General features: G+C 37.4%; 1 protein-coding gene across 1 annotated transcript in view; it reads right to left on the reverse strand.

Annotated features, from left to right (window-relative positions):
* LOC124788941 (glutamate receptor ionotropic, NMDA 2B-like) overlaps positions 1 to 16,012 on the reverse strand; it is a 282,134-nt gene that overhangs the window by 29,101 nt on the left and 237,021 nt on the right. The window contains exon 11 of the mRNA XM_047256228.1: positions 13,384 to 13,488. Within this exon, the coding sequence (XP_047112184.1) occupies positions 13,384 to 13,488 (105 nt within the window). The remainder of the gene's footprint in view (positions 1 to 13,383; positions 13,489 to 16,012) is intronic.

Consider the following 16,012-nt stretch of genomic DNA (forward strand, 5'->3'; position numbering starts at 1 on the left):
AATGCACAAGAAATGCGCACAGGAAACAAGTTTTTTTTTCTTTTTTTGTTTACATTATAGTGTTACACCTAAATACTTCTATTATCTATCCCATTCCCTTAAATGGCACAAAATGCATATATTATATCTCCAGATTTATTTACTCATATTCAAGACTTCATCTATGGTATAGAAGGAATTGTCAAGGATGTATGGTTTCAATTTGTTTTTGAAACTATTACTGCTGTCTGTCAGACATTTTATTTCATCTGGTAATTTATCAGAAAGTTTTATAGTAGCATATTTTACCCCTTTTTGTGCCAAATATAGGTTAAGTAAAGGATAGTGTAGGTCTTGCTTTTTTCTGGTATTGTAATCATGAATGTCACTGTTGATTTTAAACTGGTCCATGTTGTTGAGAAAAAATTTCATTACTGAATAAATGTACTGTGAAGTAGTTGTAAGAATCCCTAATCTTTTAAACAGATGCCTACAAGATGTGCAACTATGAACCCCACACGTTATTCTAACTACTTGCTTTTGAGTAGTGAATACCTTTTGCCTAAGTGTTGAGTTGCCCCAGAATATTATTCCATATGACATCAGAGAGTGGAAGTATGCAAAGTATGTTAGTTTACTAATTTCTACATCCTCAAAATTGGCAATTATTCTGATTGCAAAAGATGCTGAACCTAGTCGTTTTAGAAGATCCAAAGTATGAATTTTCCAATTAAGATTCTCATCTATATGTACACCCAAAAACTTAGTATGCTATACCATGGCTACTGACTTCTTTTGAAATGTTATGTTTATTGAAGGAAGTATACTTTTAGCAGCAGAAAATTGGAAGTACCGTGTTTTTTCAAAGTTCAGAGCAAGCCCATTTGCAGAAAACCAATTTATAACTTTTCCAAAGACCTTATTTGTATCATTTTCTATCGGACTTTCTTTTCCTGGATTAATAATTATGCTTGTATCATCAGCAAACAGTGTCAGTTCAGCATCTTGTTTCACATAAGAAGGGAGGTCATTCACATAGATCAAGAACAGGAGAGGACCCTTGATCGAACCTTGTGGAATACCTAAAGTAATTACACCCCAGTTAGATGAAGCGGCAAACTCCTTTGAATCACTCGAAACATATAAAGAGACTTTTTGCTTCCTGTTCTGTAGATATGACTTAAACCACTCATATGCTGTTCCATTTATACCATAGATTTGTAATTTCTTTAACATTTTATCATGGTTCATACAATCAAATGCTTTGGATAAGTCACAGAATATTCCTACTGATGACATTTTGCTATTTAAAGTCTCTATTATGTGGACAGTGAAATTGTATATTGCTGTCTCAGTGGAACAGCATTTCTGAAATGTGAACTGTGATTTACTAAGTATCCCATTACTGTTGAGATGGCTAACCACTCTTGAGTACATTACTTTCTCAAAGATTTTTTAAAATGCTGTAAGCAAGGATACTGGCCAGTAATTATTGACATCTGTGGTTTTCCCCTTTTTATAGAGAGGTCTGACAATGGCATATTTTAACCTGCCTGGAAAAATACCCTGAGTCAGTGATGCATTACATATGTGACTCAGAAGATCAGCTGTAATTGCTCCACATTGTTTAAATAACTTGTTAAAGATGTCAACTACTCCAAAAGAACATTTATTTTTCAAAGATTGAATAATTTTCCTTATTTCACAAGAGGTTGTTAGATGAAACTTAATCTGACTTAAATTTTTCAAAACTGTCTCTTCCATGTACTGCCTAGCTTTTTCTTTTGCACTATTCTCACCAATTTTTTCTCTTACACTTAATAAGTGAATGTTAAATACATTGGTTACCTGTGTACTGTTGGTTAAGATGGTCTCATTCTCGTTAACAGTAATACTACCTACCCCAGTGGTTACTTTTCCTGTCTCCCTTCTAACAACATTCCATATTGATTTGATTTGATTGCTGGAGTTGTTAATTTCTTCTCTAACATACATATTTTTAGATTTCCTTACAACTTTTCTCAGTATGTTGCAATAATTTTTATAGTGTAAAACTACTTCTGGATCTTTACTAGTTCTTCCTGTCTCATACAGTTTTATTTTCTTTCTGAAGACGCTTTAATACTTGTAGTAATCCAAGGTTTCTTTGAAAAGTTTGTAGTGTTACATTTAGTAATTTTCTTTGGAAAACAATGTTCAAAAAGGAATATAAATTTATCAAGAAATATGCTGCATTTGTCATTAGCATTTGGCTCATTATATACATCTTTCCAGTTTACATTTCCTAAACTTTCTCTGAAGTGATCTATAGATGCCGGGTTGAGCACCCTCACATTTTTACTTAATGGTTTCTGAAGTGTACACCCTGTTAGGTTTTGTAAGCTAATCAGTTGTGCATCATGGTCAGATAATCCATTTACCACAGGGAAAGCATGTGTTTGTTCTACATCCTCTTGCTGTACAAATACATTATCTATTAGAGTACTACTGTCCTGAGCTGTACATGTAGGGAAATTGATCGCTGATTCTAAGTTATATATTGTTAACAACACTTCTAGTTCACTTATCCTATCAGAATTGCTCAGAAAGTTAACATTGACATCACCACAGATTAATAACTTCTTTTTCTCTGAGAGACAGCATAATAAGGAGTCAAACTTTTTCACGAATAGCTCCCAATCTACTAGTAGAGACCTGTACACTGTTGCTAATATCAACACAACATTATCTAGCTGAAGTTCACATGTACAAATCTCAAAGTGCTGATCAACACAAAATTTGCTTACTTCAACAGTTCTTTATTTATACCCTTGCTTAATGAAAATGGCAACTCCTCCTTTATCCATACTAGATCTACAAGTGTAAGATGCTAAATTATACCCATTTATACTGACATTTTCCATCCCCATAGTTACATGGTTCTCAGACAGACAAAGTATATCTATCTCATTCTTATTTTTGAGATCATCTAAACACATTCTCAGCTCATCTACTTTATTTTTTATTCCCCTGATATTTTGGTGAAGTAAGTTGATACCACCTTTAGCTTTATCCCTGTTTGCTGTGCATGAAGTTTCTTTTCTTCTATTTTCCTTGGTTGCTGTCTGTCTGGAATTTGGCTTTAACCTAAAAATCTGTCTGCCTGATTCCAATAACCACACGGATCACCCCTTGTGTGACTGTGGCCCCCTTACAGTATCTGCTAAAAGAGAAACTAACTTATCTATCCCCTTCCTATTAAGGTGCAGGCTATGTGTAGCGTAACCCCACCTACCAATAGCATCAACTGGAACAACACTCATGTGAGACTTTGCCAGTGTCTTGAGCATCCTGTTCAGCTCAGTGTTAACACGCCTTATAGCAGTGTTTCCCCAGGGATGATCATGGTGCTGAAAGACCTCCACAAACTCCACATTCATGTGCCCAGTTTCTGCTCCTATTTTATCCAGGTCACTCCTAATGCTATATCTTGGATTCATAGCCAGGCTGTTTCCTTCTCCCCCGACTATAATTACCTGATTTTCCTTCTCAAAGTCTTTGCATAGCTGACCTGGTACTCTGCACCTAATTTCTCCTGAAGCTGCTGGCCCACACCCCTCCCATGACTGCTACCTATAAGCAGAATTCTTATTTTCCTATTCTGTTATGCCCTTAGAATCCTATCATCAGTGTGTAACATGCAATGTCTTTTAGTTGCATATTATTCATATGTACACACAATTCTTAGATATGGCATTCTTTTTTGGGGAACAAATGCACAAAATATGAACACAGTTTTCAAACTCCAGAAAAGAGCCATATGAATAATAACCAACAATACTAGTCGAGCTCATTGTAAGGATCTGTTCAAAACACTGGGGATTTTAACTGCTCTATGTGAATACATTTAGCAGTCAGTTACACACATCAAAAATAACATTGATAATTACTGCACGAACAGCTCTGTCCATGACCATGCAACAAGAGATAGACTCAACTTACATTTACCAAGAAAAAATAAACATAACACTCAAAACAGCATTTTCTACCTAGGAATAAAACTGTACAATAAATTACCAAAAGAAATTAAAGAAATTGCAAAAATACACTTATTTAAAGTGCAGCTAAGTAGTACCTGTCACGCAATACATTTTATACATTGAAGGACTACTTAGATAAAACAGAATAGGGGTTTCATAAAAAAAAATGTTATACAAATAAATAACAATAATAATGATTATAAAACATTCAACATTCCAAATAACACCTTCACTTTGTTTTTGTCCCTTCTGTTTTCCTTTCTAGAAATACTTACCCCAAGCTATGCATAGCACAATACTAACACCTCTTTCTGAGTTCAACATCTCACTCATTATGGAGGGATGCAGACAGAGTTTTTCAGGATAGCAAATGGGAAGTTGTAATACAGAAAATAGCCCAGAGATCACCAGTGTGTGTGTGTGTGTGTGTGTGTGTGTGTGTGTGTGTGTGTGTGTGTGTGTGTGTGTAGTGAGTGAAGTGTATGAAACAACATGTGTATAGTGTGTGCAGTGATTGATAGTGAGATACGAGTGACCGTGTGGCATTACATTATTTAATAAGTTTTTGTAAAAAAGTACTGTATACCAGGAGTAAATCTAATGATTGTCTCTAACTCTCTAACTAGAAGTCTGTAAATATACGTGTACACAAATTAGCTTATTTTAAATTGATCTAAACCTATAAATACATTGACATGTCCTATATCCATGTAAAAAGAGATCTATGGATGAATAAAGCTACTACTACTACTACTAGGTCCTAGAACGCTGCCCTGTTGTACTCTGATTGGTACAGTCTGCATGTACGATCTGGGCACAATGTTTTGATTTTTATTGTTTGCTGTGGTAAATTCTACTACCTGTTTTCTATTGTGGAGATATGACTGATGCCATTTTAACGCAACTCCTCATATACCTATAGCTTCTAGTTTGTCTAGCTAGATACCACGATCAACAATGTCGAATGCCTTGGAAAAGTCCAAATTTATTCCTACTGTACTGTTATTTCTGTCAAATCCTATTACAATGTTTTTGATGAATTGGGTAATTGCTGTTTCTGTACTCATGCCTTTGCAAAAACCATGTTCTGTTACAGAAAAGAGATTGAATTTTTTGGGGTAATTTGTAATTATACTTTTCATGACAGTCTCTAATATTTTTGAAAATACAGAAAACTAAGCTATTGGTCTATAGTTTCCCACATCATATATATCACCCATTTTATACAATGGTTTTATTTTTGAAATTTTTAATCTTTGTGAGAATGCCCCTCCTGTTAATGATATGTGAGAATGGTTCTGCTATGACACTAGCACGTTTAATTATGACTGAACCTGGTACTTCGTCAGTTCCAGAGGACATTTTATTCTTGATTGTTTTTATTATCTTAAGAACTTCTAATTTATTTGTGAGACATAGCAATATTGAATTACCATGTTGCTTTATTTGAACTATGGTACTGCTATTACTAGCAAAATTTTTACTCAGATTGTCTGGAGTGTTTATGAAATACTCATTTATGTAATTTGCTAGAGTACCTTTTCTGAGTAACACACCGTGATCATCTTTTAATACAATGTCATCTTGCTTTTTAACACTTTTGTTTGTTTCTTTTTTTACTATATTCCATATTGCTTTCAACTTGTTTGCTGTTCCTATGATTGCTTTGTCATTGTGCATTGTCTTGCCTGTTTTAATTACTTTCTTATAAATTTTCTTATATGTCTTAACATATTCTGCAAAGTGTTCATCTTGGTTGTCTTTTCCCAGTTGATTGAGAAGTTTTAGCTTTTGATGGGGTACTCCGATAGCAGGTGTTATCCACTGGCTGTTGTTTCTTGGTATGACATTAATTCTTGTCAGCTTTTTTGGAAAACACATCTCAAATTTGGACATGAAAGTTTTATAAAATTCATTGAATGATACATCAGTTGATGATTTTGAGAACACATCTTCCCAAGTTTCTTTTGCTAACCATTGAATAAAAATATTAACCTTTTCTGGGTAGAAGTGCCTTTTATATTTCCACTTGCATTTAACCATCTCAGGTACAGAAGAGTTTATGTTACTAGTATGTTGTGGTCTGAAAGACCTAAGTTTATGTTTTGTGCCTTAGTAACATTGTTTTCGATATTTGTAATGATATTATCTAATAGGGATGAAGATGACTCTGTTATTCTAGTGGGGGTCTGTGAAGAGTGGTTTAATGTGAAATCTGTTTAGGATACTCAAAAGCTGTCTTTTTTCTTAATTTTCTATTAACAGGTTGATATTAAAATTCCCACATAGTAATAAGTTAACTTCATTGTCATACAAAATGTTTAGCACTGCTTCCAAATGTTTTAAAAAAATATGTTTTTTCGCCTAATGCTGACCTGTATATTAATATGACAGTTAGATTTTTATACTTCTCCTCAGATTTTAGCTCAATGGCACATGATTCAAAATGTTTCTCGATATTTAGGTGGTATGTTTCAGATCTAACTTTATACTGCAACCCAGCCCTAGTGTGCATGCATACTCCACTACTTTTACAAACATTGTGGCCATAATGAGATGCTAATTCAAAATTACTTATATTTATAAGACTTAATTCACTGAGTCTGCACCAACGTTCTGATAGACAAATACAAGAAATATCTACAAAGTAGTTTATGGCGACTTCTAATTCTAACACTTTATTCTTCAGACACTGAATGTTTTGACTCATTATCTTCAAAGTTTTGCAAGTATTTGTTATTTTGTCAATAACTGGTGAAGTGCTCCTTTGTTGCTGATTTTTGACACTTATCTGCAATTTTTCAGGTTGATTTGTCAGAATCTCTTCCTTTTCTTCTTTTGGTGCCATAAAAAATCATCACTAAGTGAAGCAGCTGTACCTAGCCTTTGGCTCCTCCTCAGGTGGTGTTGATCAACTGCTACTGTTGTTGGGGGTTCCGTGGCTGCTGCTGTTGATGCTGTCGTTGACATGCTTTCTCGTACAGTGACTGCATTTGCTGTTTTTACTGACACTGTTTCTGCTGGAGGAGGGCTGCTGCTGTAACTGATGTTGGTTTTACCTCAGCTACTGATGGTTCTTCTGCTGTTGATGTAGGTTTAGTTGTTATTGCTGTTTCTTCTGTTGTTTTTTATGTTGTCGGTGGTGATGGTTGTGGTGGGGGGGGGGGGGGGGGGAGGGGTGGTACTGCTGGTGCTGTCATTTGTGTTGTACTTTCTGCCACTGGATTTCATAATTTTACTGACACTGCTGTTTGTGTTGCAGATATTTGCAGGTGCCTCTTGATTTTTTCCAGTAATTTCTGGATCACAATTTCCTTCCTTAGACTGTTCAAGTGAAGGTCATGTAATGTGTGAAACCTGTGCCCAATGTAACTAATATCAATAACATCAACATTTTTTAATTGCTTGCATGTATCAGAAAGAAGGTCATTGGTTGCTCTGATCTCCTTATTTACACAAGACCAATGTGGCAAATTGTAGCGGTGGAGAATGGTCACAAAGTGAATGTTTTTGTGTGCATATGAACCAGTTGTTTCCTTAATTCTGATCAAGCTGTGGACATTTCGTTTCTGTACATATCGTTTGAGTCACCAGACAGAGCTATAAAGTCACCTGACAATAACTCCATAATTTCTGAGAGGGGCACTCCTGGCTTGTCAAAGCTCGTGGCTTTTAAACTGCTGTCTAGTTAACACAGGAGGCGATTCTGCATCCATGGCTATCAGCTAGAATATAAAGTTTCATCAGGCAACCACGAATTTTTTGCTGCGGCATAGGTACATGTTGTAGTCTGCAAGTCTTCAGGAGTGCAGAAATGGCTGGTTTAGGAATCTGAGTGTTTGCAGTAGCATTTTATGATGCAGAGTCATCACTTACACTACTTTGGACGTTATATTGGCTTTTTAAAGGAATTGGTGAATCTGGTAATTCTCTGCTGTTACCGGTATCACATTCCCATTCCGATATTGTGTTTTCAGCTGTTTTTGCGACGGACTGAGTTTTTTGTACTGTAAATTGAGCTCTCTTTCACATAACATGCATATGACACCATTTTTGCCTCCTCTCTCATACACTCCTGGAAATTGAAATAAGAACACCGTGAATTCATTGTCCCAGGAAGGGGAAACTTTATTGACACATTCCTGGGGTCAGATACATCACATGATCACACTGACAGAACCACAGGCACATAGACACAGGCAACAGAGCATGCACAATGTCGGCACTAGTACAGTGTATATCCACCTTTCGCAGCAATGCAGGCTGCTATTCTCCCATGGAGACGATCGTAGAGATGCTGGATGTAGTCCTGTGGAACGGCTTGCCATGCCATTTCCACCTGGCGCCTCAGTTGGACCAGCGTTCGTGCTGGACGTGCAGACCGCGTGAGACGACGCTTCATCCAGTCCCAAACATGCTCAATGGGGGACAGATCCGGAGATCTTACTGGCCAGGGTAGTTGACTTACACCTTCTAGAGCACGTTGGGTGGCACGGGATACATGCGGACGTGCATTGTCCTGTTGGAACAGCAAGTTCCCTTGCCGGTCTAGGAATGGTAGAACGATGGGTTCGATGACGGTTTGGATGTACCGTGCACTATTCAGTGTCCCCTCGACGATCACCAGTGGTGTACGGCCAGTGTAGGAGATCGCTCCCCACACCATGATGCCGGGTGTTGGCCCTGTGTGCTTCGGTCGTATGCAGTCCTGATTGTGGCGCTCATCTGCACGGCGCCAAACACGCATACGGCCATCATTGGCACCAAGGCAGAAGCGACTCTCATCGCTGAAGACGACACGTCTCCATTCGTCCCTCCATTCACGCCTGTCGCGACACCACTGGAGGCGGGCTGCACGATGTTGGGGCGTGAGCGGAAGACGGCCTAACGGTGTGCGGGACCGTAGCCCAGCTTCATGGAGACGGTTGCGAATGGTCCTCGCCGATACCCCAGGAGCAACAGTGTCCCTAATTTGCTGGGAAGTGGCGGTGCGGTCCCCTATGGCACTGCGTAGGATCCTACGGTCTTGGCGTGCATCCGTGCGTCGCTGCGGTCCGGTCCCAGGTCGACGGGCACGTGCACCTTCCGCCGACCACTGGCGACAACATCGATGTACTGTGGAGACCTCACGCCCCACGTGTTGAGCAATTCGGCGGTACGTCCACCCGGCCTCCCGCATGCCCACTATACGCCCTCGCTCAAAGTCCATCAACTGCACATACGGTTCACGTCCACGCTGTCGCGGCATGCTACCAGTGTTAAAGACTGCGATGGAGCTCCGTATGCCACGGCAAACTGGCTGACACTGACGGCGGCGGTGCACAAATGCTGCGCAGCTAGCGCCATTCGACGGCCAACACCGCGGTTCCTGGTGTGTCCGCTGTGCCGTGCGTGTGATCATTGCTTGTACAGCCCTCTCGCAGTGTCCGGAGCAAGTATGGTGGGTCTGACACACCGGTGTCAATGTGTTCTTTTTTCCATTTCCAGGAGTGTAGTTTTTACACACATTATAACTTGTTTTAGTGTTGATACAAGTTCTTGTATCTCAGTGAAAGTTATCATACAATTTACTTGCATTCTGTTGTGTGCCTTAGTTACAGTTATGTTTTAAAACCTTTATCTCTTCCAATAAGACAGAGATTTATGAACCAGGTTTTAAATTGTAAGACATTTACAGGGACATATGTGGACTCTGACCACAATCTATTGGTTATGAACTGTAGATTAATTATGGAGTTATCTTCAGGCGACTTTATAGCTCTGTTTGGTGGCTCAAGCGATATATACAGAAATGAAACATCCACAGCTTGCTCAGAATTAAGGAAACAACTGGTTTATATGTCACAAACAAACGTTCTGTTACCCAAGGATTTCTCCAAGGCCTCATCTTTTACCTACTTGATCCTCTGCTGCCTTCACTATTTCATCCCTCAAAGCTACCCGTTCTTCTTCTACTGTATTTCTTTCCCCCATCCCTGTCAATCGTTCCCTAATGCTCTCCATGAAACTCTCTACAACATCTGGTTCTGTCACTTTATCCAGATCACATCTCCTTAAATTCCCACCTTTTTGCAGTTTCTTCAGTTTTAATCTACAGTTCATAACCAATAGATTGTGGTCAGAATCCACATCTGTTCCTGGAAATGTCTTAAAATTTGAAACCTTGTTCCTAAAACTCCATCTTATCATTATATAATCTATCTGGTACAGGTAAAGAAAAGTGGATAAAAGCAAGAGAAGAAGAAAGAATTCACTTGAGAAGAATGACACTTTTAAGTCGGTGAATCCAAAGGAGGCAATAGGGAAAGAAATCTTGACAAGTAAATGGATTTTTAAAGTAAAGCTAGGCTGCTTGTCAGAGGTTTTGAACAAGAAAAAGATATAAGTTATCAGGAATTATTCAGCCCAGTAGAAATATCTGTTCACTAAGACTGTTATTAACTCAAGCAGCAGAGAATAATTTTCATATGAGAGTGTTTGATGTGAAAACAGCCTTTCTCTATGGGATACTGGATGAAGAAATTTTAATAAGGATAAAAAGTGCTTGTGAGATTTGTGTTTTGAAGGTAGTTCTGTGTGGACTTAAACAAACTCCATCCAGATGGAATAAAAATATTATAGATTTCCTAAAAATAGGACTAATCCACTCAAAATCACATCAATGCACATTTAAAGATGTAACTGAAGGAATATATATGGCTAATCATAAAACAAGACTTGGAGAAAATTGAGAAATGTCAAAGAAAGTTAAGAAGAATTTTGAAATGTCTTGTAAGAAAATCCATATATTTACTTAGGGACACAAATACTGTAGATACAAGATGAAGGAATATTTCTACACCAAGAACAGTATGTGAAGAAAGTACTAGAAAAATTCCATTAGTCCTAGAGGGGAAGTCAGATGAAGAAAATCAAGAAAATGAAAACATTAAATTTCCTTATAGTGAAGCCAAACGAAGTTTCCTTCATTCATCATGTAAAACCAGGCAAGATCTTGGATTCACAGTCATTTAGGAGAGCCACTTCACAGTAGACCCATAGAGAAAATATTACCAGAATGTCAAAAGAACTCTGAGATGCCTACCAGATACAAAGAATTATGGTCTTTTTCATAAAAAGATAGACTATGAAGAAGATGACACTATTCATTTGAATGTCTACTGTGATGTCAATCATGCACAAGACTAATGAAACAGGACGAGTACAACTGTATACATTATTTTTTCTAATGGTGCTGCCATTAGTAGGTGAACCTACTGCTAGAGCTATTCAGAAGAGAAGTGAAGACCATACTTCACGTAGACAATCAAAGTGCTATCTAGGTGATCAAATCAGGACTGACAGTTAGATGAAGCAAACACATAGACATGACATTCCACTATGTTAGTGAGCCATACAAAGAAAATTTATTCAAGATAAAGTACTGTAATACAGAAAAACAGTTGTTAGGTATACTTACCAAAGCTCTGCAAAGATCAAAGTCTGAGAAATTTAGAAATGCTACTGTAAAACAACTACCATAACTTCCTTTTAGAAATATATAAACAAATAACAGTTTTATGTGTGAATAACTAAAAAATATAAAAGTCTATAAAATATGGGAAAGGCAACCACTTTCATATAGAGGATTGCTGCACGGCACACAGAAACATGTAAAGGAAACCAGTTAACACTAGCTTTTGAGTTCTTGCTCTTTTTCTAGTAAAATTAAACACAATCACAAGGACAACCAGACTTACACAACTGAGATAGCAACAGGACTGATTACTGAAATTAATTACTGAAAGCAGTTGCCTGGGTAGATAGGGGAAGATGCATGAGGCAAGAAGGGGTAGCAGGTCAATGTGAGGCAGGTCTCTCATCAGATAGCGATGGCACAACAAGACAAAAAGGATAGATCATACAAGGAATACAGACAGTGAAAGGGTGAAGAAAGGAGAGAAATACGGTGATAAAGAGGCAGACAGGGAGGGGAGAAACTAAAGGAGAGATATGGAAAAAAAGAGGGAAGAGGGGGAGATAGTGAGAGAGAGAGAAAGAGAGAGAGAGAGAGAGAGAGAGAGAGAGAGAGAGAGAGAGAGAGAGATACTGCTTGAGGAGGGGGTGGAGGAGGAAGAGTGCTGTGAGAAGGCACTGGTACACAGCAAGGGTGCGGAAAGACTGGTGTGGGCTGCAGAGTGAAGGGAAAAGATGGGGGGGCAATGTAAATGAGTTAGCAGAGGTTTAGGCTGGGGGCAGGGGGAGGAGGAGGGTCTCTCCAGAACTCCAGCATATGCTACACTTTCACAATCCCTATGGCCCAAGTCTCTGCTAACTTCCTTCCACTTTACCACCTTACTTTTTCCCTTCTCTCTTCTGTTCACACTAGTCCTTCCCCATCCATATAGTGTACTGCCTTCTCCCATGACTCTTTCATCTGTGGCCCCCAACTCCCCATATCTCTCTCTCTCTCTCTCTCTCTCTCTCTCTCTCTCTCTCTCTCTCCCCTTTCCCTTTTTTCCACCCCTCTCCCTTATTCTCTCTCCTCTCTGTCTCACTCTTCATCATCACCTTCCTCTCCTTTTCTCCTATCTCTTTCTTCCCTCATCTGTCTGTCTGTCCCTTTTATGCTCTGCCCTCTGACTTTCTTTTGTCTTACTGTACAGTTGCTGAGTCGTCTGGCAAAAGACCTGCTATCTCCTCCTTGCCTCGGGCATTCTTCCCTATCACCTCCTCACCTCCATCTATGCAGGTAACTGTTTTCAATAATTGATATTCAATAATCAATCTTGATGCTACAATGGCCACATACATTTGGGTGTCTGGTTGTGCGTGTGAATGTGTGTACTCTTACTAGAAAAAGAGCAAGAGCTCAAATGTTAGTGTTAACTATTTTCTGTTATGTATTTCTGTGCGCCACAAACCAGTCCTTTGTAAGCTAGTAGTTGCCTTTCCCTTATTTTATGTGTTGTTTCAGCCAAGAATTTTCGTTATTGCTATAAAAAACGTAACATATATGACTAAAATTTGTTGAAAGAAACACTGATTTCAAGGGGGCAAAGATGAATGAGTTAAACAGTTCGTAAAACGCAATGTTTGCTGTATGGTGTTTTAAAGGATGGCAACATGAGTAATGTGAGAGTGCATGTTATCTGGGGGTACGTGTACTGTTTGTATCTGTTGTTGGTGTCTAGATATGTTAAATAAAATAGGTTATGTAGTGCAATCAATGTGTGTCTCATAAATTTATTTTCATAATACAATGATCACATAAAAATAAAAATACAAATACAACACTGGAAATGAAAAATAATTATATCTAAGTTTAAGAGAGAAAACTGTGTAGTAATAGTAAGGAATTGTGATGCACATATTTTTCACTGATGGATAAAACTGTGAAGTATACCTGAACAACTGGTTACTGCCATCAAAGCGACCAGAATACTCTGTGGAAGTAATATGATTTCTTGTCATGTCACGGTGTTTCAGGACATCAGTACTGTCCATAATTCTGCAACATATGTAAATTGAAATTATATTATCTCAAGTATTATTTAGGATCTAATTACCATATCTTTATGTACAGAATACATGTGTTTTATATACTTTCTGTTTTGAACTTTATACGCATTTTTCACATATTCTGTGTAAAATCTCCTTGAGTATAAGTTGTCCAGTCACACTTCAACATCTGAGGTGATAATGTTACTGACCTGAAGCGTTAATGCATAGTAAAGTAAGAAGTAAATACCTAGATAAAGTAGTAAATAAATAAATATTTATTTGTAAAAATTATTGACTCAAGCTATACCTAACAATTATAAACATGCAGTGCTGCTGTTGCTGTGGCTCTTTCATGCACATTCGATAGCTTAACTAACACACAAAAGTAACATGATGTTTTGAATGGAAATATTGCGATCGTGCTTCGTAGGAAGCAGTGTGCTAAAAGGGGTACACAATTGATAAGCTTGCCTTATTTTTTTTAAAAAAAAAACATTACTAAATGTGCCATCCAACAGATTCATGCATGGCACTGAGATTATATAGAATATCCCTGACTCAAGAGAAACCACACATTTTTTGTGCCATGGATGAAGTTGTCATTAATGTCTTCTGCAGGATTAACATAACTGACAATTTTTATTGCATATTTTTGTAGGATGCTCAGTTACTAACATATGTAGAGAAATTCTTAATTGATTTAAAAACATGGTAAACACACAGAAAAAATTTTCAGACATGCTTATAAACCTGGGAAGAAAAGTTCTGTCATAAAAATGCAAATTATGAAAGATAACCTTTTTTGTTGGGATAAAAATGTTTAAAAATCTATTTCTACACATCACATACATTATTTTTACATTCATTTGAGTAAAATAAAATGTGTTATTCATAAAAATTTGTCATTTAGGTATTAGAGAAGTGACATAAGATAGTAGTTTCATAAAGACTTCTATTTACAGGTATAACATATATGTGATTCACTGGATGTCATGAATACTGAAAATGTGTCTTGTAAAAATCATAAATTATTTATGTATTACAACTAAAGCAAATATGAACTTGCTGAGAAAAAGGCCATTCCAGTACAGCCACATACACAGTTTTTACACAACAGAAACAGCAGGAACAGAAGCATACTTGCAGCCAATTATAGCCCTCAGCCCTGCATTTAATTTCTGCACCAGGTGAATTGTTTATAAATAACAAGCTTGTAATAACGTTATAGAAATAGAATTTACTGTTTTAATTAACATTTATTATATTCTGAACTATGAGGAATGACTGGAAATGATTAATAATGTAATGATTTTATGCAGGGCTTCTCAAATTTAATTTTTATAACAAACCTTTGGTAGTAGCCAAAGTGTAGGGTCTGTCTAGAAAGTTTGGTGAATGGCGTGACATGTAAGTGATTTGGGGGGGGGGGGGGGGGGGTAGAGAGAGAGAAAGAGAATTTGTTGAAAAGTGCCACATAACATTGCAGGCATAGTGTGAGACAGATTTGTCTGCTATGGACAGTCAAACATAATGTTTCTGAAAAGTCACATCAAGTTTGGTTGCAGGCTGTGAAAAGCAGTGATGTAGGTGTGTACGATGTTGGTGCAAGTCTATGGAACAAAAGGCTTAACATGGAAGAGTGTCTGATCGGTTAAACTGCTTTTCTGTTTGAAATGTAACTGCCAGCTAACATGATAACAAACACCACTGAGATAGAGTGACAAATGATTGCACAAAATTATTGATAATCTATGAGAGCGATGTCACAGGAGCTGAGGATTAGTGAACAGAGCGTTTACTTCGTTATTAACATGGACTAGGATACATGGAAAATCATTTTCTGATTTACAGCATACAAACTGAAGGAAAAGCAGAAGGCAGCATTGATAATAAGAGTGGAGAATTCACTGTTGCATGTTACCAGGCTTCATATTTTCTCTGACTGGTAACTGTCAAGGCAAAGATTTCTGCATCAGATTTGATTGACATGCAAATACAAGTGGTAACAATGTTTCAAGCATTTCCATAAGAAACTTTCATTAATATTTTCCATCTGCTGTATAAATATTGGTAAATTGCTGTGTGGTTAATAGATATTAGTTTAAAGATCACCAAAGGTATTTTGCTTGTACCTATATTTTATAATACCATTCACCAAAATTTTTAGATGCCCCTCATAGATATTACTTTACATCAATAAACAGAGATATATATGTTGGCCTATATAATTTAAATTGGAGGAACTATGTTGTAAGAAATGTGTGCTAGAACTGAATCCACACTCTAGAATCTCTATTTCTACAGCATTCAGTAGAAAGCACTTAATATCTGGAGCCTAATGTTATATGTTTCCAGAGTGTGATTCTATTTTTTATTATGCAAGCAAGCAACATCATTAAAAAATGAAACTACCAGTAAGCATTCAAAGTTTTAACCCTACATTTTTATCAGAATATTAAGGATGTCATTCCTCATTGTTATTTATATGAGAGGCTTGATACAAGTATGAACAGTCCCTTTGATGTTCTTTA

This window comes from Schistocerca piceifrons, chromosome 3, assembly GCF_021461385.2.
Source record: "Schistocerca piceifrons isolate TAMUIC-IGC-003096 chromosome 3, iqSchPice1.1, whole genome shotgun sequence".
In the NCBI taxonomy this organism is placed as follows: Eukaryota; Metazoa; Arthropoda; class Insecta; order Orthoptera; family Acrididae; genus Schistocerca; species Schistocerca piceifrons.